At 51.6% G+C, this 21,177-nt stretch overlaps 2 protein-coding genes across 4 annotated transcripts; one reads left to right on the top strand and one right to left on the bottom strand.

The window, feature by feature from the left end:
- Nucleotides 1-247: 247 nt before the first annotated feature.
- On the bottom strand, nucleotides 248-15,569 carry nploc4 (NPL4 homolog, ubiquitin recognition factor). Of its 2 annotated transcripts, none has more exons than XM_072711917.1 (17): nucleotides 15,372-15,569; nucleotides 13,964-14,044; nucleotides 11,889-11,998; nucleotides 11,173-11,403; nucleotides 10,908-10,956; nucleotides 10,729-10,823; nucleotides 10,415-10,538; nucleotides 10,071-10,250; nucleotides 9,579-9,665; nucleotides 9,384-9,455; nucleotides 7,238-7,364; nucleotides 6,309-6,469; nucleotides 5,616-5,687; nucleotides 3,799-3,891; nucleotides 3,465-3,581; nucleotides 2,251-2,353; nucleotides 248-2,011 (listed from the first exon to the last, which is right to left on the bottom strand). In XM_072711917.1, exons 1-17 carry the CDS (start codon nucleotides 15,384-15,386, stop codon nucleotides 1,851-1,853), a joined length of 1,878 nt encoding a protein of 625 aa, XP_072568018.1. In that variant the 5' UTR covers nucleotides 15,387-15,569; the 3' UTR covers nucleotides 248-1,850. The 2 variants fall into 2 exon arrangements, with proteins under 2 accessions (XP_072568018.1, XP_072568019.1); XM_072711918.1 differs by lacking the exon at nucleotides 15,372-15,569 and adding an exon at nucleotides 15,038-15,262.
- Nucleotides 12,452-19,197, top strand: tspan10 (tetraspanin 10). 2 transcript variants are annotated; one of them, XM_072711919.1, is made up of 4 exons: nucleotides 12,452-12,800; nucleotides 16,617-16,709; nucleotides 16,978-17,591; nucleotides 18,131-19,197. In XM_072711919.1, exons 1-4 carry the CDS (start codon nucleotides 12,759-12,761, stop codon nucleotides 18,450-18,452), a joined length of 1,071 nt encoding a protein of 356 aa, XP_072568020.1. In that variant the 5' UTR covers nucleotides 12,452-12,758; the 3' UTR covers nucleotides 18,453-19,197. The 2 variants fall into 2 exon arrangements, with proteins under 2 accessions (XP_072568020.1, XP_072568021.1); XM_072711920.1 differs by lacking the exon at nucleotides 16,617-16,709.
- The last annotated feature ends 1,980 nt before the right edge of the window (nucleotides 19,198-21,177 follow it).

Consider the following 21,177-nt stretch of genomic DNA (forward strand, 5'->3'; position numbering starts at 1 on the left):
CACTAAATTAATCTGCTGTCACGATCACGGTTGCTGGCCGTATCCTGAGATCACGCTGCTCGCAGAGACGGGAAGGAGGAATTCAAGCCAAAGTGGGCTTGTTCGCTTGGTGTGTAGCATCCAGTGCTGCAGCAAAACAGCAGGATGAAGCGTTTATTTCGGAGACATGCCATCAGTCTTGGTCGGACAGTATATGTTCAGAGGGCAGGGAGTTTAGTACCAGGAGTCAGAATGGACACTCAAGACGTTATTGTTCAAAGTCAATATTTATTGGGTACGTTCAAATGCAGATGGAAAGTCATTTCCTTAAGTATGAAAACTGTGCAGCGAACATCCAGTTTTAAATACTGTTTTAACCTGGAATGAGTATTTTAAATTATGTTTCCCATTCTACAGCAAAGGCAGCGTGGGGACACACACACACGCACGCACGCACACGCACACACACACACACACACCGATGACAGCATCCTCGGGCATGGCACCGCTCATCTGCTGTGCTCCCCACACCCTCCTCCAGCCCAGCCAAACCCCTCCCCCTCTCACAGGTGCACAACACATTGGACCAACCGGAAAACAAGGACCATCAGTGCGGCCCACTTTGTTCCTGAAGGATCGCTCATTCCTGACCTCTGACCCCTGGCCAGATCTAACACAGAAATGGACCGAAAGTCTTTGAAGTCAACCCCCCCCCCAGCAGAAGATCAACAGGAGTAATTGAGAGATGGGGGGGGGGGTTCAGGTTTCTCCCCAACCCCAAATTGATCAATCAACAACAGAACAGCAAAACAAAGAAGATAACGATCAAGTCTTTGTGATACAAACAGGCGTAAGTGGGGAGAGCCCATGGGGCGGGGGGGGGGGGCCTCCAACTGGCGGTTTGTTACTGACATAGAGTGGGGAATAAAACGGAAGGAATTCAGTGATGCCACCCCAAGCCAAAACTACCGGCAAAGATGGAGCCCCCACTTCCATGACAGAGCGGAGCGCCAAGCCCGTCCCGCGGCACTGAGAGCCAGCCCATGCGGAGAACCAGGAGCCACAACCCAATCAAAACCACCCTGCAGAAATGAGATGGAGCTGCAGGCTGGCCAGTGGCCACCAGGGCGGTGACACTCACCGCCAGGGCTGGCACCCCTAGAGGGCCACATCCTGGCGAGACACTGCAGTACCCCTGACCACATCAGCAAGGTAGTCTCAAAAACAACACTGCTGACTAGAGCTGGGGAAAGAGGAATAATCTGAGTGAGGGAGGAGAGAAAGAGAGACCCTTGCTGAACTGAACGAGCAGCATCGCAGGATGGAGTGGCCAATGGGCAGGGGGCAATGGGGCAAGCACGGGAATCTTTCTTCTAAAGCAAAGAAACCAAACAAGAACTAAACCAATTTCCATAAATAAGAAAAAAATGACGATAAAAAGCATCATTTGGAACTAATTAGTTTGTGTATTTACACAATGGAGAGAGTGAAATTAGGCTTGTAACCTCTAAAGTGTCGGGGGGGTAATGGAAGATAATGGAAGATCCCGATTTGCCCCACAGGAGGGTGGGGATGCAGGTGGACATGAGTGCTAAACTGACATCTTCCAGACATCATTCACAGACACCAGTGGCATGGTGCTGGCAGCGCCCCCTGCAGGACAAAAAGGCAGCCTGTGAGGTGGGAGAAAACAGGAACTGGGTGATTTGAGAGGAAAAGGGTCAAAGGTCAAGGGAAGGAGGGTACAGAAGACAGCACTATAGCTGGTCCCAGAGCGATGGCGACATCTGTGATGAGTCTGGGCCCCGCCCATGACCGCATGACTCCGCCTTCCCGATAGCCTGGGGAGGAGCTGGGAAAGGGGGCGGGGTTTAGCTGCGAGGCAGGCTGCACATCTCGCAGAGCTCGGTGCCTGGCTGGTTCATAAAGGTGCAGTGCAGGCAGGACCACATGGCAGACGCTGACGTGGGGGCGGAGGGGCCGCTCATGGCCCCGTAGTCATGGGAACCCGACGGCTGCCCGCCCACTGTGCCTGCAACAGAGGGAGGGAGGTTATTAGAACAAGACAGCAGGGGCTGAAGCATGTCAGATATGGGGGCTGAAGTGTATTAAGCTGGATAGACGGTTAAATGCAAGCAGGTGGTGAAGAAAGCGGACTGACGGCTTTGGGGCAGAGAGCCTGCCAGCCAGGAGTGGTCGAGTCAGTCGCCCAGACAACAGGTGGGGCACCCCCTGGCTCCGCCCACCCACCCGGATCCCTGAGGCACTCACTGCACAGCTGCTCGATGGTCGCCCACTGCACCGACTTCTTCCAGGTCCGAGCCAGCTCCTCATTGGGGGTCTTCACTGCATCCAGCAGGAGCCCGATGCTATCCTGTATACGAGGGAGCGAGAGCGACCCTTGAGACGTGACCCCAAAACGTACTGAGGGTGCTGGAGGGGCGGGGGGGTGTGTGTGGACTGTTCGACAGATGAGAAACCAAACATGTGAGAAGCAGAAGTGAATAAACCGACGGCGCCGACTCGCTCCCATCTGGAGCAAAGAACGCAAGAGAACTGATAACAATTATGTGTCCCGACAGGAATCTTGCTGAATACTTAGAGCCGCATACAGAGAAAGCAAAGTGGGAAACAAGGAGACTATTTCGAACACGGGATCGAAGACCGTCGCCCCAAGACAGGTAACAGTAGCCAATGACGTGAGTGAATGAAATCCGCACTGCGTCGGACCCGGCGCCCGGGAAATGCTGGCGGGAAGGACCGTGCCCGGCTCTCCGAGCAGACCTCATCCTCCAGCCTACCCCTCACCGCCCAAAGAAAGGAATAACCACCCCCTCGAGCAAACAGGCCAGCACAGGCAAGGCGGGGGGGGGGGGGGGGGGGGGGGACTCCAGAGTGGTTAAGAGCCATTAACACAGAAATAATGACTCCCTGCTTCGCTAACTTCTCAAGTCTCCACCAGCTCAGTCCATAGCCGCAGCTCAGCCAAGGGTCAGAGTCCTGCTCCGTCCTACATAAACACATCGGCCCCAACACCAAGGCGACAGACTAAGCCTCTTAGCGTCAAACGGAATGGAACAGAACACTGACGCTTGATTCATCCCAGTGGGGAAACTTGTCTATCTTTTGCTTTCCATGAGACAGAGACACGTATACAGACGACAGTAAGTCTGGGGGTCACAGCCAGCGTGCAGCGCCCGTGGGGGGGGGCAGGGCCGCACTCAGGGGCCCAACAGCAGCATCAGTCTACCGGCCTCAGGATTCGAAGGGGCCTTCTGATCGTGGACGCAGAGTACAGCAGCCCCTCATATACGGGCCAACGACGGAGGAGAAAGTACAGTACAGCTCACATCAGATGGAAGGAAATGTGCCCAAACCACTGGATAATGTCTCTACTGTAAGCAGTTATGTTGGAGGGGGGGGGGGGGGGAAGTGCATTTCAGGTACTTCTGCACTGTATGGAAGCCCAGCTGGGGGGGACTCACCCTAAGGGGCATGACCTCATTGGTGACCAGGAAGAGCAGTAGGTGGAAGTCAGAGACGACGTCGAGGAATGCAGCTGAAGAACTCTGGGACAGGTATGTGGTCAGGCTGTGGAAGTCCTACACACACACACACACAAAAACACCACCTTTAACACAGCAGGCAGGCCTCGGGTTTTCCCATCAGCCCCCCCCCAACCAGGTCAGCCCCCCCCCCCACACCCACTCGTCTCCCCCCCCACACCCACTCGTCTCCCCCCCCACACCCACAGACACAGGTACACTAGCGTAGGAGCACAGGGCTTCCACCGGGAAGGTTCTGCCCCCGCATCTTTACCTGAGTCTCCCCCAGGACGTCTCGGTTCTCGATGGGGAAGCGATGCACGGATGAGAAGGTGTACACTGGGTCCTTAGGGAAGGTGGTGGTGATCTATGAGGAGACGGCAGGGGAGGCAGGTCAGGGCGTGCAGTGGGCATCATTCACAGGTAAAACAGTCACACTGCATCTTCTAAAGCCTGCCCCATGGAAGGCCGTCCACCAAACGGTGAGAGGTGGGCGGGGCCACAAGCAGCCACCTGAGCCCCAAGCCAATGGCACCACGATAATGTTCTGGAAACATTAAGATAGAGCACATCTGGAGGGGAAGGAATGACCCAAACACAGAGGTCTAAGCGACCTATTCAGAGTTTTCCAAAGCCTGCTGCTCTTTCAGGGAATAACACAAACCAAACTTTCCACCCCATTCAATCTTCAGAAGTGTGGCTTCCGGCAATGATTCAACGCCACCATTAGTCATCTCATCAACTAAGTGGAGTTTAAATGCACAGCCTGGGAGAATGACCATTTTGTGGGAATGTTGCTGAGTGAACGCCAGCCCGACACGTACACACCCAGAACAACATGGCGGAGCGGCCAGGACCGGTCACAGGACCGATCACAGTCTACCCATTTACCTGCAGTCCAATCCCAGGTGAGACTACTGTACATGAACAGAGGGCAGCAGGGCATTATGGGAGCTGGTGAGCTCATACATCCCAGTGGAGCCACAGATAACATCTTGAAGTAAGACTTCGATTTGACTCTTTCCTCTAGATATTACTGCACTCCATAAATGGAGTTGGGGGTGGGGGGGTTGGCAGAAACCTCACCCCCCTTCGGTCAGCTGACCTGTAATTATGTCATTACTTTCTGCTGGGATTACAAAACAAGCCACTCTGTGTGAACGCCTGGACGGCTGCACAGTAATTTAAGGCACTTAGAGGCAGCTCACGGAGCTTAAAAAGCAGGGCGAGTGTTTGGCAGCGGCGGAGCGGCTTGGGAGGCCCGAGAGAGCCGTACCCAGCAGTATGGGCCCCGCCAACAGGGGGCCCCGCCAACCCTGTTCAGGGCCCCCAGATTTTGGGCTAACAGCCTCCCCACACTGCCAGGCCCCCAGGGAAGGGGGGAGGTTAGTTTCAGGCTGGCCCCTTCCGATCACTACTGCCTCTTTTCCAAACAGCATCTCAGCCCAATTGACTATTTAAAAACTTGTAATCACAGACAGCAGTTTTGTGGTTCTATTTTTACACCTCTGTCAAAAATAACTGGGGCACAGCGGGGCAGAGCACAGCGGGGCAGAGCACAGCGGGGCAGAGTAGAGCACAACGCAGCGGGGCAGGGCAGGGCAGAGCACAGCGGGGCAGAGTAGAGCACAACGCAGCGGGGCAGGGCAGGGCAGAGCACAGCGGGGCAGAGTAGAGCACAACGCAGCGGGACAGGGCAGGGCAGAGCACAGCGGGGCAGGGCAGGGCAGAGCACAGCGGGGCAGGGCAGAGCACAGCTGGACACCTCTGCACACATGGCTCCCCAATGAACAGCTCCTATCACACACTGACAGACGTTTTCCTGCAGGGCTGGGTACTTCCAGCTCGAGCCTGAACACCACCAGCCCCCCCCCCCCCCCCCCTTCCTGGACTTTAATCTGCCGTCCAGCAGGCAGGCACATCTGGAGTGCACAACAGACCCGTCTGCAATGAACATCTTGAAGTAAGAGTTTGAGATCACAGATGAGGACGCTCAGTGGTCACGCGTCTAGGTTACAGGCTCTCCATTCGGATCTGGACACCCCTAGAACCTGTCTTTCCGACGGCTGGATAATCACCACGGACACTCACATCAATGATCAGGTACTCCACGGGCAGAGGGCGCGCTAGATATGTGATGTCGTTGCCAAATTTGTCCTTGTCCTGCGGAGAGAGAGGACAAAGCATGACATTAAAAGCAACATGCATCAGGCCACATACATTAAAGCGTGTTACTGTGTGGACGTTGTTCAGTGTGACTCCATCTGCACCATATGACTGGCTGACAACAAGCGATACTTGGACTTTGAATGTTACAGGGACATGAAATAACTTGTTTCTAACATACTGAACAAAAATGTGGTACCAATAGTGCCAAAAAAAGCCTCTGTTTATGCCATCAGAGGAGAGAGACACACACACCCTGACCTGGGGGGGCTATATCCCTAGCAAGCTCCGACACCATCTCAGTCTGCAGTCAGCAACAGCAAGGAGAGGCAGCTATGGAATATGGCCTTCACAGCGGGAGTCAGGTCAGGCTGCAGTCTGCGGGGTGTGTTTTTGTGTGTGTGTGTGTGTGTGTATCTATGCTGTTCTCCCACCATATTCCCTATGACTGCTTTTTATAATCCACCCAGTCCAGCGACATCAGACAGTCCACGTTTAGCTCCCAGCAAAGCCCAAACTAACAAGAACGTTGAATACCTGGTACAAGTGTACCGTGTCTGGCCCCCTGTAGAGGGGGGACTTTTCAGCAAGCCCCTGCAAACCCCCCAGCGCTGGTACCTTGTAGAAGACGTCTGGCACGTACTGCTCCGTGCTGGACTCCTTGGCGTAGCCCAGCTCGGGGGCGTCCCGGCAGGGCAACAGGCACTCGTCCCGCACCAACGCCATGCACTGATTGGACACCTGATAGCCCTCAAAGTGCACCTGGTTGTCAGGGCCCCCTGCAGGTAGAAAAGTGAAGGACAGAGGGGTCAGGCTCGAATCCGCAAACCCAGGAGATACGCCGGCGGACTCAAAACAAAGAGCTTGTGTCTGGAGTTGAGGGACCAGCAGACCCTGGAGAGAACAAACCAAGATGCGCAAGTGTGACAGAACCGGCAAACCCCCAATCATCATGAGCAGATGGAGAACACAGCCATTATGAACAAGGACCAGAAGGTTGCTGGTTTGCGTCCCAAGAGTGACCATGGTGTCCTACTAACTGAACGTGCAACATCTGAGCGGATAAATGGATAAATTCACACCTCGACATGGATAACAACATCATCAGCACACTGTGCTGCAACTATGCAGGAATAACGAACGCCACACCACTAACACGGGCAAGGAGGATCTGGGCCACAGGAAGACTTCAACTCAGAGACTGAATGGGAAATTACTGGGGGGGGGAAGCCAGGGTACCCACAACAGCCACGACGGGACCCCGGGCAAGAAGGAGGGAGAATGTGAGTAAGTAAAAACTGTGTGGGGTGAAAACTCCACGACACCACAGAGCCATAAGGCATTAGAGGGGGGAGATGAGGGAGCCTGGCCTGCACCCCCCCCCCTCCACGAACATCCCAGAGCCTGTGATCACCGGTTCTGTTATAACACACTGCATGCAATGGCAAAAAATGTGCTGAGACGGCAGCTGCGGCCAGGGGCTCTGCTGCAGGGGGAGAGCAGTGATGGATCTCCACTGTGGGGGGGGGGGGGGGGGGGGGGCATACCTGTCGCTACCACGGTGACAAACTTGGAGCCAAAGTGCCCGTCAGGGGAGAGGCGGCAGGGGTTGGGGTGTTTGTTCTGGAAGTGGCCTGCTGTGATGCACTCCTCCGCACTCAGGAAATGGGAGTCCTGTACAGGAAGAGCGGGTCAGGCGGAGAGGAGTCGGCACACCGGCAGCACGAGAACGTGGAGGTCTGTCACCGACACACTGCAGCAGTGAACGGGGCACACTGCCGGGATCTACAGTCAGGCAGCACGAGAACAAACGTGGAGATCTGTCACCGACACACTGCAGCAGTGAACGGGGGCACACTGGCGGGATCTACAGTCAGGCAGCACGAGAACAAACGTGGAGATCTGTCACCGACACACTGCAGCAGTGAACGGCGGCACACGGCCGGGATCTACAGTCAGGCAGCACGAGAAAAAACGTGGAGATCTGTCACCGACACACTGCAGCAGTGAACGGGGGCACACTGGCGGGATCTACAGTCAGGCAGCACGAGAACAAACGTGGAGATCTGTCACCGACACACTGCAGCAGTGAACGGTGGCACACGGCCGGGATCTACAGTCAGGCAGCACGAGAAAAAACGTGGAGATCTGTCACCGACACACTGCAGCAGTGAACGGGGGCACACTGGCGGGATCTACAGTCAGGCAGCACGAGAACAAACGTGGAGATCTGTCACCGACACACTGCAGCAGTGAACGGCGGCACACTGCCGGGATCTACAGTCAGGCAGCACGAAAACAAACGTGGAGATCTGTCACCGACACACTGCTGCAGTGAACGGGGGCACACTGGCGGGATCTACAGTCAGGCAGCACGAGAACAAACGTGGAGATCTGTCACCGACACACTGCAGCAGTGAACGGCGGCACACTGCCGGGATCTACAGTCAGGCAGCACGAGAACAAACGTGGAGATCTGTCACCGACACACTGCAGCAGTGAACGGCGGCACACTGCCGGGATCTACAGTCAGGCAGCACGAGAACAAACGTGGAGATCTGTCACCGACACACTGCAGCAGTGAACGGCGGCACACTGCCGGGATCTACAGTCAGGCAGCACGAGAACAAACGTGGAGATCTGTCACCGACACACTGCAGCAGTGAACGGGGGCACACTGGCGGGATCTACAGTCAGGGAGCACGAGAACAAACGTGGAGATCTGTCACCGACACACTGCAGCAGTGAACGGGGGCACACTGGCGGGATCTACAGTCAGGCAGCACGAGAACAAACGTGGAGATCTGTCACCGACACACTGCAGCAGTGAACGGGGGCACACTGGCGGGATCTACAGTCAGGCAGCACGAGAAGAAACGTGGAGATCTGCCACCGACACACTGCTGCAGTGAACGAGGGCACACTGGCGGGATCTACAGTCAGGCAGCACGAGAACAAACGTGGAGATCTGTCACCGACACACTGCAGCAGTGAACGGGGGCACACTGGCGGGATCTACAGTCAGGCAGCACGAGAAGAAACGTGGAGATCTGCCACCGACACACTGCAGCAGTGAACGGGGGCACGCCTTCAGAGCCGCGGTTTGCACTAAACTCATGTCTGTGCCTATAGATATTTTTGCTGGAATCTTTTAAAGACGTTGAGTTGTCAGCAGTGGTCCGAGATCCCATCTGTGTTCCACTGCCCATGACGGAGAGTGTTTACAGCAGAGGAAGCACCATCTCCTGCCGCCCCACACACGCCGGCCGCCACCTGCTCCCCCTCCGTGCCTCCGGTAGGCGCTACAGCCTGCACCACACGGCTGAGGGAGAGTTTCTGCCCAAAACCACAAGGCAGCCAGCTCTCCGTGTGGAGACTCGCTCACAGAGACTCGCTCACAGAGACTCGCTCACAGAGACTCGCTCACAGCTCCAGGCGTTACTGTATCTATAATTTATAGCTATTTCATGTAAATGTCTCTGAAGTTACATTAATATATTGTTATGATGGGAACTGCACACTGAATCTCAGTGTCCCGGGAATATAACACAAAGTACATGAACGTATCGCTTGACAGCCGACACGAGAGCTCTATGCCATTATCTCTAAACAGGAAACCCCAGTGAGCAGCGGCGGACGACAAGCCCGCGGCACGGCAGGCCCCAGCGCTGCCCTCGGGGACGGCCGGGTCACCTTGTTCCTGCTGTAGCGCACGGTTCCTATCCTGGTGTCCTCTGACAGCAGATCCGTGAAGATCCAGCCCACCTGAAACACACACAGACACACACACACACACACACACACACAACGCCCGATTAACGAACCAAAGGCCACCACAGTCGGCTACACCCCCTGGCAGTGAACCGAAAGGTCCCCCCTGGTCCCCACCTTGCAAAGTCCCAGCTTGGCAGCAATCTCCTCCACTGCCGCAGCCTTGGGATCATCCACCAGCTCCAGGCTGTTCTGGGTGCCGATCTGCAAGATGAGGGGGGGGCAAATCAGGAACAGTAAGCTGGGAGGCAGAAAAGAACTGCAATGCAGGAAACTCCCCTCGGGGCGACCAGGAACAATTTTCACCCCTAGCGCAAATGTAGCAGAAAAAAAATTATAAAAAATAAGCCTAATCTCGCTGGTGCCACAAGATGGAAAGAAGTATTTTAATAGTTTTAATGATCTAATGATGATTTAATGGTCTTCCAGGAACGGACACGCATTATGGACGCCGTTATTTCATATGGCTCCAGCTGTAACAGACTGACGTCAGGCACACCTTCATTCCAGCATCACATATATCATGGAATTTAATTTCCCCCTAGTGGAGGACACATGCCATTGCACACCGGCTGTGGCTGATGGCTCCAGTGAGACTGTCCTCCTCACCTGTGGGGGCTCATAGATGGCGGCCACCTCGGCCCGGATGCCCAGCGGGATGTCCTTGTGCTCGGTGTACCTTCCGTACAGGTAGCCCATCCGCTGGTTTCCCGTCTTCCTCCAGAAGTCCAGGAAGCGGTCTGCGATGGTGTGGTTCTCAAACATGATGTTGTCTACGTGCCTGTATTTCTATGACGAACACAAAACAATGAGGAAATCAGAGTTCGGCGCTGGCGTGCATCCCTCTGTCCCTCATGAGCAGGACCACAGCGAATGAGATGAAGCCCCTCCCAGTGGGCGGGGTCTCAGCGGCAGCCAGTTAGGCAGCACGAGCGACCTGGCTGAAGGGCTACCTGTCTGCTGAGGGTGATGGCGCTGGGCTGGCACTTGGTGCAGATGCCCTCGGGCCACGGAGGGTGGCCCTCGCAGCCCGAGCGGATCTTACAGCTGATGTTCTCCAAAGCCACGAACTTGCCCCTGGACAGAGATCACACTCGCTCACACACTGCGCGCGCACTGCGGGTTGTCGGCGATCTCTTAACTGGCAGCTTAGATGATCCCTGTCACACAAGACTGGTTAGTTCTTAACCAGCTAGGGATACGCGACTAACTTCAATACTGCGTACACAGCACGCCTCTGGGACACCGACACCCCCCCCCCACTCACTTGTCCGCGCCTCCCGTCAGCTTGCGGATGTAGGCATGGAAGGACATATGCTTGACGGGGGGGTCCAGGTGGTTTAGGTAGTCTTCGTCGAAGGGCTGCCATAACAAACAAGAGAACATGGTTACACCCAGCCTGGTAGCCATGGTAACCGCAGATGCGCGGGGTCGGGCCACTCTCACCTCCAGGGGCACACAGTGCACACACTTCCCCATGGGCCCATGTCGACACCTAGACAGGCAGCGGAAGACAGGCTCAGTCATTCTGACACCCCAAGAAAAGTCACCGCACCCAGTAACAAACAGCTGCATTAACATCCACCGCCCAGCAGGGGGAACTAAAGGAAAGAACTCCCGAACCTCTTACCCACCGATAAATTAAGCAGCCCCACCAATTATCACGACCACCCTATGGCTTATGAGAGGGACAGTGTAAAGGGAGCCTCACAGCTGGGGGTCTCTGTTCCTATAGATCTTCCCGTCCTGTTTGGCCAGGAACTGGTCGATCTCGTCCTCCGGGATCAGGGTCGCGGACAGGGAGCGCGACATTGACGAAGTCGAGGAGGAGGAGGAGGAGGAGGAGGGCAGCGAGGAAGATGAGTGTGGGGCAGCCACATCCATGACCTCACTGGAGGATCCAGAAGCTCCAGAGGGGAACAGGAAGAGCATGTCTCCATGTCTGCAAGGAGTCGAGGACACAGAAACAAAGGCTAAGATAAGGGATAGACAGACTGACTCAGGCCTGTAGAAGAGACCATGCTGAGATGGGCAGCAGGGGGAAGACATCACAAGATAAGTCACCTTCAGGCATCTACAGACAAAAACGAGCAGAGGGCTAAACCAGCGGAGGCACAAGCTAACATGCAAACCCTGAATCCCATATCAACAGCTGAACCCCTTTACAGATTAAGGTCTGTCACTCAGTCAGTGCACTTCAGTAAAGACGAAACTAACCCAAAATCCACCCATTACTGTTGTGTCCAGGCATCAGAAGTAGATCAAATACTTAAAGGGGGATATTAGCCATGCCGGTCTAGGGGGAACATTCTAATTACACAATCTTGCACTAATTATACTGCGGAATTCATGCTGTGTACTACTGGTAACTGACTGAACACTCCAACATCCTGAGCAGGGAAAACCACATGCAAGGTGGGAACTTACTTAATCTTGAGCAGGCTGAGGGCCTTGTTCTGGGACACGATCTCCCCAGTCTTGTTCCGGTTCAGGTAGACAGAGAAACCATTGGAGCTGAAGCCAAACTCTTTGGCCACCTGTTGTGAGGAGGAGGCGGAACAGGGGGTGGAGCTCTGAAGAGATTATCCAATCACAGCGTACCACTTATCAGGCATGTGTGTACCAAAATTAAACAGCACAATGGCATAAACCACTGTTCAGACAAAATGTGTAGTGATTTCAGGCTTCAACTCCTTTCCATAAACATGTCCAGTGCTACTAAGAGGGAAAATAATGAAACAAAGGAAAACTTTTGCCCAGAGTCTCTGGGATCAGCAAGAGCAGACCATGTGCTGTAGCTACCTAAGATGGCCAGCAGAGGGACTCGACCTCAATGTTCCAACTGGAGATCAATTAATCACAGTAAGACTCCCAGTAACGGTCCAGCGGTCAGCTGAGCTCAGGACAGACAAATGAGGGCAAAAGGCATGTGGTTGCAGTGGTATTTAACCCTGAAAATACCTCAGGAACAAAGGTTACCCAATGTTATGGAGGGCGGTAGCTTAGGGATGGAGCCAGACGGAGAAAAGCACTCGGCTATGGAGAGCAAGGCAACGCAGGCACGCAGATAACGCAGACGGGCCTGATCCAGCTCAAAGGCGGGCACGCAGATAACGCAGACGGGCCTGAACCAGCTCAAAGGCGGGCACGCAGATAACGCAGACGGGCCTGATCCAGCTCAAAGGCGGGCACGCAGATAACGCAGACGGGCCTGATCCAGCTCAAAGGCGGGCACGCAGATAACGCAGACGGGTCTGATCCAGCTCAAAGGTGGGCACGCAGAACAGCACGTGTCAGATGTTAACCCTGACGGGAGACCCGAGGAGGTCAGCGACCCTGGTAAGTGTCTCTAAACGATCAAATGGTCCCAGCAAGACCAACAGCAAGGACACATCTAAAACAATACAGGGCTTAGACTTAAGGAGATTAGTCACTCGCTACATTTTAAATCAATTACACCTGTATTTTTTTTCCTGTGGAAAAAGACATCCCGAGAGAGTTTCACCAAGGGTGAAAGTGACATGTCTCAGATCCTTTTTTTAGCTTTATAAGAATCACTAACTTATTTGAGTGAACGTTCCCACCTTGTGAGATTTAGCACATGTGACACACAGGCCTAGTGGCTGAGTACGCATTACAGCTGGGTGCAAACGCTACTCTACTTACGAACAAGTTACATTCCGAACAGCCGTTCATAACTTAAAACGTTCGGAAGCCGTTATTCAACATAATTTTAAGGGTATACGCAAGTACAGATAACAAGGATGCTGGGAGTACGCACGCTACGCTGCTACGCGGCGGGATTAGCGGCCAGGAGTCGTACTAGGTGGAACTGGTGCGCAGAAAAAAAAATATGTTGCAGACAGGAAACGGGAGCCCAACGAACACAATTTGGACTTACAGTCCTCTTCGTTCATATGTCTGAAAGTTCGTACGTTGAAAGTTCGTAAGTAGAGGAAGGTCTGCACTGCCGTGTGAGGTGAAGTCTAGATGCAGCACAGCACAGGGGAGATGCGGGTCACGTTTGCCCACAAGGACAGAGCTGTGACCTCAGAAAGACTCACAGAGAGCTAATTCCAACATGAATCCCCTGAGAGCGGATGGGGCATCGCTTAACACGGCACACAGCTCACTAGTACAAGTGCACTGTCTGAAAAAGGGTCACCTTTTGACAAATCTGAGCTACACTGGACTGGCTTGGGATTAGAGAGAGAGAAACTGACCCTGACATTCAAGTGACGCATTCAACGATGGCCAATAGCATCTTGAATTGTTTAATGCTGCCAACTGTAGGGCCAGAGGCAACAGCGCCAACACATGGTGATCTTGCAAACAAGCCTCACTAAGCAAAAGTAAATGGGAGCGTCACTTTCCTGAGGCTATAGACGACCAACTGGGCGTATTTGTTAACGTTCACATGGGCACACATACGTATAACTGAACCCCGAAGAATGCAGACACAGATGAAATTTGGCTGGAAGCCTGAGTGCGCTGGTCTGTACCTTTTTCAGGAACGCAGCCGCCGTCTCCCGCTTGGTGGAGGGAATCTTTTTCATTCCCTCCGGGGACTGGACTCGGACGATCTGGGGGGGGGGGGGGGGGGGGGGGGGGGGGATAGCGTAAATATGCACAGCTTTAATACTCTCATTTTGCGAAGTGCCACAAAAAAACCAAGAGAAGCTTTTAATATAATAGTGAGATAGTGAAGGGAACCAAGAGTTTTCGCACAGGTACCTGAACGGCACATTAAAATGAAAATAATCGCACAAACAGATCTGGAAACATTAACGAGAATGAAGCATAGCTGTGACTATGCAAAAACTAAATACGAAAGCTGGGACGGGACTGTGGTCGACGGCAGGGGCGTTTCTAGCTATTGGAAAAAGGGGGCTGTCAAGTTCACCCTGGGCTTGAGTTATTTTTTTTGGAAGGAAGATTGGCATCATGGGTAAAATAAAAATAAAACGTGATCGGACCTAACGACGCCCAGTCGACGGACCATAATGTGGCGTTGTCGGGTTACTAATTCCTCCAGTTTGAGAGAATAACATGGCTTCCCTTATCGCGGGGGAAAACGGACGAGGTGGTGGGGAGCAGCAGCAAATCGAGGTCACAGAAGTACAGATCACTCTAAACGACCCCAAACTTATGATTTATTATAAATATACGTATACATCATGCACATAACTGCAACACTAAACAAGTATTTAAAAAGCCTTCTAATCACACGCAGTGAGTAAGGTTAGATGGAAACCTGCCAAATTTCCCAACAAAGCCGATGAACATTGAAAAAGCGTTTTGTGACGAAATATCCACACCGCTAACCACCAGCTGGACAGTTAACTGAACAATGACTAGATGACTAACTGGCGAGAAACTTCGACAAGGACCTGGCCCGTTTACCAGTAACCCGTCTGGCTGGACGAGCACCGATGAGTCTCATAACGGCCGTCTCCTGGAATATTTATAAAATGACGAGCCAGTTCATAAGCATTTATTGTCCAAAATAAGGTCTTGCGTTTTCCTGTATATCAAATTCAGACAAATTGTTAGCTTTCAAAAGACCGCAAACACACCTCGTAGTTAGCTGGCCAAACTATCTCCTTCTTTGTGAAATACGACTTTCACTCACGCGCTGTTAAAAACGGAACGACTCGTTAACTTATCGTGCCAAGTCAGCGCAAAAGCAATCATTTCCACATCCATCTAACCGCTCTGAGCCTTCTGCACTGTTAGTTAGCTGGTTGTTCGTGTTGTTTAATGCAGTTCTACCGGCCTTCGAGGCCCAGGTGTGTCTCGGCTAGGCAGCTAGCCGGCTAATTCTGCTGCCTCATCACTCCGGCCGGTCGGCGTCAACAACACCGCACTTGCATGCACTGTCGGGGCTTCCCGGACCACACGGTGACTTACTATGTTTTCTGCCATGTCGAAGAGGTCACTCCTTAAACTCTGCGCTCCTAGCTCTACGTGCGTAACCACTGTGTTCTGTGATGTTTCAGTAACCGACAGTTAGCGAAACTCCATCACACAAGCTGCTCAGGTATCGGGTGTCACACGCTAATGGCTCCGGGAGAGATACAGCGTACGTTCACATTCTCCCCGCACGGCCGGAAACATAACCGCCAAATATTTGTTCCGGAAAGACAAGGCGCTTTGTTGTTTTATGGTTTAATTCACTGTACTGACGGGTAGTGCAGCAGTAAATTACTTCTGTATATCAGTGTTTTTTGTGTTTTGTATTTAATCCCCTCTGCTATAAAAAGTTTGAAACATGTTTAAGTGTATTTTATCCATTTTCTTACTTTAAAGAAAAATGCAAGTTAACATATTTTTGTTAAACTGAAGTTTCTTGTACATACAAATTATTCAAAAGAATCTGAGTGATCTCTTATTTGCTTCGAGTGTCCTGTGATCAGAGGCACAGTAGGGGTATGGATACCCTGGCAAATTCATGGGGGGAGGCAAATTACAGGGGCCCTTGAACACTTAACATTCTGCGTAAAATTGGGCAGTTGGGCCCAAGGTAAAAATTTGTCAGGAGACCTAAAATTTTTGACTATGATGCAGAGCATAGAGGTTTGCTGTGGGCTGCATTTACCAACACGGACATATTCACACATTAACAGAAGAATCGTAGACTCACCGAAAACATTAAATATTTAAGGTATTTGGATATTGTGATGAAATAAAAGTGTCTTGCAGAAACTCTGTGAACATTGGGAGAATGAGCAAACTTCACACACACTGAAATTCTTGTTAAATTGTAAGTAATTATCATGAAAATAATTACTAATAGTATGACTGAGTTAGCCTATTTTCTATAGGCAACAAAACACCCACTTTCTGTTTAATGTGAAATTTACATGCTTGTATACATGTTTCCCTGTGGCTCTTAAAATTGCATAGACATCCAGCATTTCTTTTCTACATATCTGTGCCCCGACCCCATGTACAGACGTCACAAAAATGCTCCCTGGAGCACTGAAGCGCGCTGATCGCTAAGCCGTGACTCTCACATGATGCTGTGACTTTAGCTCTAGGCCCGGGTCTGGGTGCTGTTCCCGGACCTCACGGGACACGGCGTCTCTCACTCGCTCGTTTCTCTCTCACACGGTGCTGGGTTTGGCGCTTGCGAGCACGGCTTTGCCCTGATAGCTGGAGAACATGAGACTGTTTTTGAAGTTTCCTTTTCCCTGGGTGAGGAGGGACAGCACACAGGACAATGAGACGAGGCCACTCTTACCCAAGGTATTGTCCTGTGCATCTCTTTCTGCAGCGTAGACAGCTATAAAAATTCAGAAGCTGCACTCTGCAGCGATGGCGGGAAGCTAACAGGCCGGTTCTGCGGGACGCTAACAGGCCGGTTCTGCGGGACGCTAACAGGCCGGTTCTGCAGCCTTCGTTGTGTTTTCCACTGTACATTTTGTTATTTTTTTCAGTTCTTTCAGTCATAACCGGTGTCCTCCTTTGAGTGTCCTCCTTTATCCTCCTCCTCTCGCTCTTCCTCCATCTGAAGGGTGACCGGGATCTGGGGACAGCAGCCGTCTCTGAAAGTGAAGATTCCCAGAAGGCTCTGGATGGGAAGCCCTCCCCCGCAGACAAGGGAGGTCGAAGCAGTGGGTTCTCAGAGACACGGAGGGGGCTGCCATCGCAGACGACCTTTAGCTTGAGCGCCTTTGTGCTGAAGTACCTCCTCTTCCTTAGCAACCTGGTCTTCTGCGTCCTGGGCCTGGTCACCTTGGCCCTGGGCATGTGGGGGCTGGTAGACAAGGAGTCATTTGCCCAGGAGAGGATTGGCCACATCGGCACGGATCCCATGCTGCTGTTTGTGTGCCTGGGCCTGGCATTGTTCCTGCTGTGCCTGTCCGGCTGCTTGGGCTCCCTGCGGGAAAACGTCTGCCTGCTGCGGGCTTTCAGTGCCGGGCTGCTGGCAATGCTGAGCTCACAGGTTCTGGCCGCTATCGTGGCCTACAGCCTGCAGGGCCAGATCGAGGGCTCCCTGCGCGCCGGCATGCTCACGGCCATGGCTCGCTACCAAGATGACCTGGACCTGCGCTTCATCGTGGATGAAATCCAGACGGGTTTGCAGTGCTGCGGAGCTGACAGCTACCAGGACTGGGAGGTCAACATGTGAGTATCTGGCCAACACATGGGACAATGTGGTGTTTTTTCCTGGTAGAATAAAAGCAACAGAAATCACATTTATTTTGCAGGCATTTTTATCCAAAGTGATGTGCAGTTCAGGATCAGCTGCTCTTGGAAGCAACTGACAGTTAAGGGTCTCACTCAGGGGGTGGTGAAATCACTCTGTTGGTTTTGGGATTTGAACCAGCAACCATCTGATCACTGACACATCGTCCTAACCCAATGAGCCACACAGCACCCCTTTAATTGTCCCCTTGAGAGTTGTTTTAATTTGTGGGATGATATAGCAGAACTTGCACCAAACGAGGCCACAGCAGTCTTTTTATAGCATGTTTGTTCATTTCAGTGACTGTGGGGAACAGATCTAAGGTTTTCTTGACTCTAGTCAAAATTGTCAGGAAAGTGAAATGTCAGAAGTTGTTTGGAAAACAGGCTCCTGCAGTTTGTAGCTGGTCAGGATCAGATGTGGTCAGGGTGGTGTAGCAGACGATGTCCCTTGCTGATTGTCTCCCCTCCCCCCCCAGTTACTATAACTGCTCGGCCCCGGGCGCGCAGGCCTGTGGGGTGCCCGCCTCCTGCTGTGTGGACCCCCTTGAGAACGGCACGGTGGGGAACTCGCAGTGCGGGTTCGGGGCACGCCACCTGGATGAGTTCTCCGTCCACAGTGTGGTCTTCCTGGGCGGCTGCCTCGGGGCCGTGGCCCGCTGGGTGGAGAGGCACTCGGGGGCCATGTGGACGGTGGCGATCATTAGCCTGGGCATCCAGGTGCTGGTCCTGTTCGCTTCAGGCCGTCTGCTGGAGGACATACGGAGGAATAAGGTGGCCTGGCAGAGAGGATCTGCATGAGCTCCCAGCCTTGGAGATGCACTGGAGGGGCCCTCATATCCCTCAGTGAGGAGGACTGGGAGGAGCCATCTTCTCTTTTCCCATGAACCAGCACCTTGACGGCTGTCCTGGAAGCTCTGCAGAACTTGAGGCACATTATGCTGAACAAGGTAGTTTGTGGTCCAGCGTATGTTAGCCCTGTTGGTAGCTGTCTGCCCTTATATCCAATAAAAAAGGTCTGCTGTGCTCTCACCTGCCGAATAGCAGCTTCCCTCTCATGGTTTGAACCCGCCTCTAGGTTGCAGGGCGATCCCTGATTGGATCCTGCCATCCAATGGTACCCGTCGCTAAGCAAGAAAATTGTTAACATTCATCTCCAAACTCACACATTCTTAATCACTCCTAGAAAGGATTCATACTCTTTTCATTGAACAGTATGCACTTTAAGTGAAGGTTTCTCCATAATTTTGTAGTTTAAGATTGTAGAAATATTTAAAGCTGTATTTAAGATTGTAAAAACTGAACTGGGTTACGTGTAAGGAAATATTTTGGACTAGCACTGGCCTTGGGCTTAATGATTACCTCCTTCCTTGTTGTCATGGTGACATGTTTTTATTGGGTTGTATGAGGTTATTGTGCCACCCCCCCCCTAATGCCATGGGCATGTCACCACTCTGACAGACTGGCTGAGTCATCAGACCTCTGCCAAAATGTACGACCTTCATATTAGCCCTCCTGTTTATAACTGAATATATTGTGTTCAATAAATGTTTTCATTAATAATCTGCACCCTTGGACATTCTGACCAGTGTCTTCATTCATTTGAAATAAATGCAGTTTCTGAGGAGAGGAATCCATTTGAACGGGACTCGGTTTGAGTTAATGGTCAAAATCAGTTTAAGTAAACAAACTGAGTGCCACTTAAACTAACTGAACAAACATAAACCACATACTCTAATGGCTGATGTTAAGTTTGCCAGACAAACAGGATAAGATTACTCAGATTACAAATTACCACTGATTTTACCATATGGAGTATTTTAGGGAACTGGAGTATTTAAGGTGGTTTTGCTTATATGATCCGTGGTTGTAATTAAATTGAATAGTTCATATTCTGTAGCACCTGAGGTGTTCCTTATTTTTCTGTGTATAAAACGGTCCTGCATTAATGTAACTTACCTGAGCAACAAAATCTTTGGTGTGGAGGGTATCACAGCAAATACAAGCTGAGTTGTGAAATAACAAGAAACTAAACAACCACAAGCAGGAAGAAACTCCCACATTTTCAAGCTTTATTTCAATACAGTCCTGTTGAGGAGGTATTCGGTCAGTTTGGTTTGTGATGAAACAGGACTGTTGTTCCGGCAGAATTACTGCGCATGCTGCACAATGCCCCCAGTGGACAACTCCATCATAGCACCAGATGGACCCACAACAGGAATGCCGCTGGTTCATTGGCTGGACTTCTAAACCGAATTCCAAGCCATTGGTCCAACCCATTCAATAGAGAGCCAAGTCAGAAAGAAAGAAAGAAAGAAAGAAAGAGCTATCGAAAGAGAGGGAGCCAGAGAGAGAAGAAGAGAGTGATGAAATCCTGTTGAAAAACATGTAACAGCCTTTTCTAGGAGCTGAGAGATTTCATCAGTTACATCACACAGAAAACACTAAGCAAAGTGTAACAGAATAGGATACAATATACAATATGAATTATAGCATAAAATATTAAATCAAAATATATAAATGAATGGTTGCAGCACAGATTGTGACAGCGAAAGGAGTGGTGTAGACCTTTAGTACAGACTTACAGCAGAGCCAAATGACGTGGAGCTCAAAGTTAAAATGTAAGCTTAGAGGTAAAAAACATCTGCTGGTGCTATATGGAATGACCGGCAGACTGCTCAGATCATAAAGTCAGGACCAGAAACACAGCTGCACAGTGAAATTGTGATGATGAAAGGGAGAGTGACAGAGATAGAAAGAAAGAGAGAGATATCGAGAGAGACAGAGAGACAGAGACTGAGAGACAGAGACTGAGAGATAGAGACTGAGAGACAGAGACTGAGAGACAGAGACAGAGCTAAATAAATTTCATGTGGTTTTTCAGTCACATGAAAAGACTGAATGAATCATGACAGGTGTTTTGCTGTAGCTGATGGAGAACATCTGACTACCCCCTCCCACACCTCCCACTTAAATTCCATGCCGATAGTCAAGAAATACGGTGGCCTCCAAGACCCAAACAGAACGAGCTTCCCTGAGCAAATTCAAATATATAAAGTCAGCAAAACAAAAAGATCGTATGGATTGACTAATGAATGAAGTTGGTGGTTTTTAACTTATGTTGGAGGCCGGCAGAGAAACTGCATTTATGGTAGACCGAGATCCAGTGGGAGAAATGCAATGTTTAGCATCGGCCAGCAGGCGTCAGCCTCAGACCTCAGTATTATCTCTACGGGACTTGAGAGAAACAAGGCAGAGGTGCAGTTCCAAAGGTGGCCTCCAGGTGGCCCCAGACACCGGGGCTCATGAAACTGAGGGGTCTCATGGGTTATCATGTTTGTCAGCTCAATAAACTCAGCTTAAGTTTCGAGTTTCATTCCTTTTACATGAAGCTCAACAGTTGGGGAGAGGTAAGAAAAAGCACATTGTGGAGAGAGGGGATTGGCCAGCCAGTTTCCATGACAACAGAGTACACCTGACCACTTGGAATTTCAACAATGAAACCAAAGGTGCTCTGGAGAGGAGC

Source organism: Paramormyrops kingsleyae, chromosome 5 (assembly GCF_048594095.1).
Source record: "Paramormyrops kingsleyae isolate MSU_618 chromosome 5, PKINGS_0.4, whole genome shotgun sequence".
NCBI lineage: Eukaryota > Metazoa > Chordata > Actinopteri > Osteoglossiformes > Mormyridae > Paramormyrops > Paramormyrops kingsleyae.

What these genes read in the sequence shown, in the direction of transcription:
- tspan10 (XM_072711919.1), top strand. Translation starts at nt 12,759, where the DNA reads ATGTTAACCCTGACGGGAGACCCGAGGAGGTCAGCGACCCTG. An exon ending in CGAGGCCACTCTTACCCAAG is followed by an intron (nt 16,710 to 16,977) that starts GTATTGTCCTGT and finishes CTCCATCTGAAG; the next exon opens with GGTGACCGGGATCTGGGGAC. An exon ending in CAGGACTGGGAGGTCAACAT is followed by an intron (nt 17,592 to 18,130) that starts GTGAGTATCTGG and finishes CTCCCCCCCCAG; the next exon opens with TTACTATAACTGCTCGGCCC.
- nploc4 (XM_072711917.1), bottom strand. An exon ending in CTGACGGGAGGCGCGGACAA is followed by an intron (nt 10,539 to 10,728) that starts GTGAGTGGGGGG and finishes ATCTCTGTCCAG; the next exon opens with GGGCAAGTTCGTGGCTTTGG. An exon ending in TGCCAGACGTCTTCTACAAG is followed by an intron (nt 5,688 to 6,308) that starts GTACCAGCGCTG and finishes CTCTCTCCGCAG; the next exon opens with GACAAGGACAAATTTGGCAA.